The following is a 2,432-nucleotide window of genomic DNA, read 5'->3' as shown; positions in this document are numbered from 1 at the left end:
CAGCTAAATGAAATAGACTCATTTGATTGAAGAAAAAAGACAGCTTTAGACACAAAAAAAAAAAAAAAAAAAAAAAAAAAAAAAAAAAAAAAAAAACCCATAAATACACAATGTAAGCTAGTCGTATGAATTTACAGTTTTACAAAAAAATAAAAAAAAATTGAAAACTGCATTTAAAAAGGGAAAAAAAAAAAAAAAAAAAAGGTTTCATTCAGGTGATTGTTCCTTCTTCTGTTGAAAGCTCCTCCTCCTCATCAAAAGGTCCCCAAATCTCCTAATCAATGCTTTCTTCTTCCTTGAATTCCTATCTCCTTCAAAGTCATCCAAATTCCCTTCTTCCAACTGATCGAGATCCTCACCTTCATAATTCATCATCTCCCCATCTTCACTAAACTGAGACAACGATGGCTTCCTCTCGTGCAGCCTCGCGGAACCAGGGGAATCCACATTCTCGTCGAAAATGGACCCTTTAAGCGTCTCCTCCATTTCAGGCTCTTCCTCTTCTTCTGCTTCTTCCTCCACCTCCTTCTTCTGTGGTGTGATTCTCAACTCCAAGAAACTGAAACTGAATGCCTTCCCTAGCCTTTTCCCAAATGTATCTTCCTTCTCTGCTGGAGCTGGACTCGGACTCGGACTCGGACTCGGATGCTGATTCGGACTAGGACTCAATGGCGGTTTTGATTTCGTAATCTCCACTTGCTGCTGCTCCTTGCCTTCTTCTTTGCTCTTGCTCTCCTCTTTGCTCTTGCTTTCCTCTTTACTGTTGTTTTCTTCTCTCTTTTTTGCTTCTTCTAGCAATTGCTTTAGCTCCTTAATCTCCTCTAAAGCTGAAGCTTGGCTCACTTTGAGACTCTCATTCTCGCTGCTTACAAAATCCAATGCATTTTCCTTCTCGGCTAAACAATCTTTCAGCTGTGAATTCTCTTCAATTGCAATCCCTGCAGCTTCCTTAGCAACAGTAGCTTCATTTAAGGCTTGTTTTAGAATGTCTCTCAATTTCTTTATCTCTTCTTTCGATGTCATGTTCTTGAGCTCTGCTAGCCTCAGTGCATCCATTAAACGCCGATTCTCTTGCTGAGCGTTGTATCTATCATCTTCAGCTCTTCTTATGCAATCAACTAAACTTGTTTCTCTTCCACTCCATGCTACCAAAGATTCCTCTGCTTCTAATCTCAGCCTATCCACTGTGCTTTTGTATAAATCTGCCTCTCTTCTTGCTTCTTGTAACAGAGTTTTGTATTTTTCTTCTGTGTTTTTTAATGTTGTTTTCAAATTCTCTGTTTCTTCTTTTGTTTGCTTTAATTCCTCTTCACTCATGCTGTATTTTCCTTTCAAATGATTGGCCTCTGTTGCTACTTCTTTTAATGCCATTGCTAGATCGTCCATTGCTTTCTTGTTGTTTTCTTCTGCCTCTGTGGTTAATTTTAGCTCGTTTTTAAGTAGACCCAGTTGGCGTTTTGTTGATTCAAGCTCGGATTTTAGGCTGTCGAACTCGTGGTTTCTTGGAATGTTGTAATTGTAATCGGTGTTGGAAGAATATTTCTGGAGTTTTTCTTGAAGGGATTTGATTTCTAGCTTTGATTCTTCAAGAGAAATCTTTGTTTGTTCGAGATGTTTTGTTTGTGCTAATAACAAATCCTTTGTTTTCTCTTCTGATTCTTTGGAAATTTGGTACTTTTTCTCGAGTTCTTCAATTCTTGTTTGTGATTCAGAGCGTTTTAAAACAGAGAGCTCCTCTGTTTTCTCTGGCAATTGAAGAAGCTCCAATTCCTCGGCCATTTCCATGGCGGACTCTATTTTTATCTTCGCAGATTCCAATTCAGAAGTAAGTTTTGTATTGGTCTCATCCGCCATCTTCTTCACCTCTTTAAGATTTTGAAGCTCTGTTGAATCTTCTTTTTCTTCTTCCTCTGCCACATTGAATTTCTCATCTGTCTTCTCCATTTGTTGATGCATTTCATAAACTCTGATCAAATCCTCTGCTTATTAAAAGAAGGAAAAAAAAACACACACACACACACAAAACACAAAACAAAAACCCACCCCCAAAAAACAAAAAGAAAACAGAACCCAGTTACTCTACAAATCAAAATCTTCTTTTAATATAATCAGAAGAATCAAAATCGAAGAACAGGTCAAAAAACAGGGGGGAAAGAGAAAGGGAAACTTACAGAATCGGAGTAGCTGAAAGAACACGCAATTCCATTCAAAGAGAAACAGCTTAAAAAAAGCAAGAGAAAATTTGTATTGTGTTTGTTGTTTATAATTTATTTATTTTGGAAAATTTTGAGTGAAATTGAGAGAAGAAGATGAATTGAGAGAGAGATAGAGAGAGAAGAGAGAGAAGAAAGGTTCGGAAATGAAGGTAAAATCCGAAGATGGCGGATGTTCCAGTAAACCAACCAGTGGGCTTCAATCTTTGTCGATTGCTC

The 2,432-nt window shown here is 37.7% G+C and overlaps 1 protein-coding gene across 1 annotated transcript; it reads right to left on the bottom strand.

Annotated features, from left to right (window-relative positions):
- LOC120070578 (Myosin heavy chain-related protein) lies at positions 1-2,432 on the bottom strand. The gene is made up of 2 exons (XM_039022386.2): positions 2,172-2,432; positions 1-1,979 (listed from the first exon to the last, which is right to left on the bottom strand). Exon 2 carries the CDS (start codon positions 1,954-1,956, stop codon positions 208-210), a length of 1,749 nt encoding a protein of 582 aa, XP_038878314.1. The 5' UTR covers positions 1,957-1,979; positions 2,172-2,432; the 3' UTR covers positions 1-207.

Source organism: Benincasa hispida, chromosome 1, assembly GCF_027475165.1.
Source record: "Benincasa hispida cultivar pf3 chromosome 1, pf3_genome.v1.1, whole genome shotgun sequence".
NCBI lineage: Eukaryota > Viridiplantae > Streptophyta > Magnoliopsida > Cucurbitales > Cucurbitaceae > Benincasa > Benincasa hispida.
The sequence above is the reverse complement of the archived record's forward strand: the minus strand, read 5'-3'. Positions and strand labels throughout refer to the sequence as shown.

Bases quoted from the DNA above. Each gene is read 5' to 3' on its own strand.
- LOC120070578 (XM_039022386.2), bottom strand. From the start codon at position 1,956: ATGCATCAACAAATGGAGAAGACAGATGAGAAATTCAATGTGGCAGAG.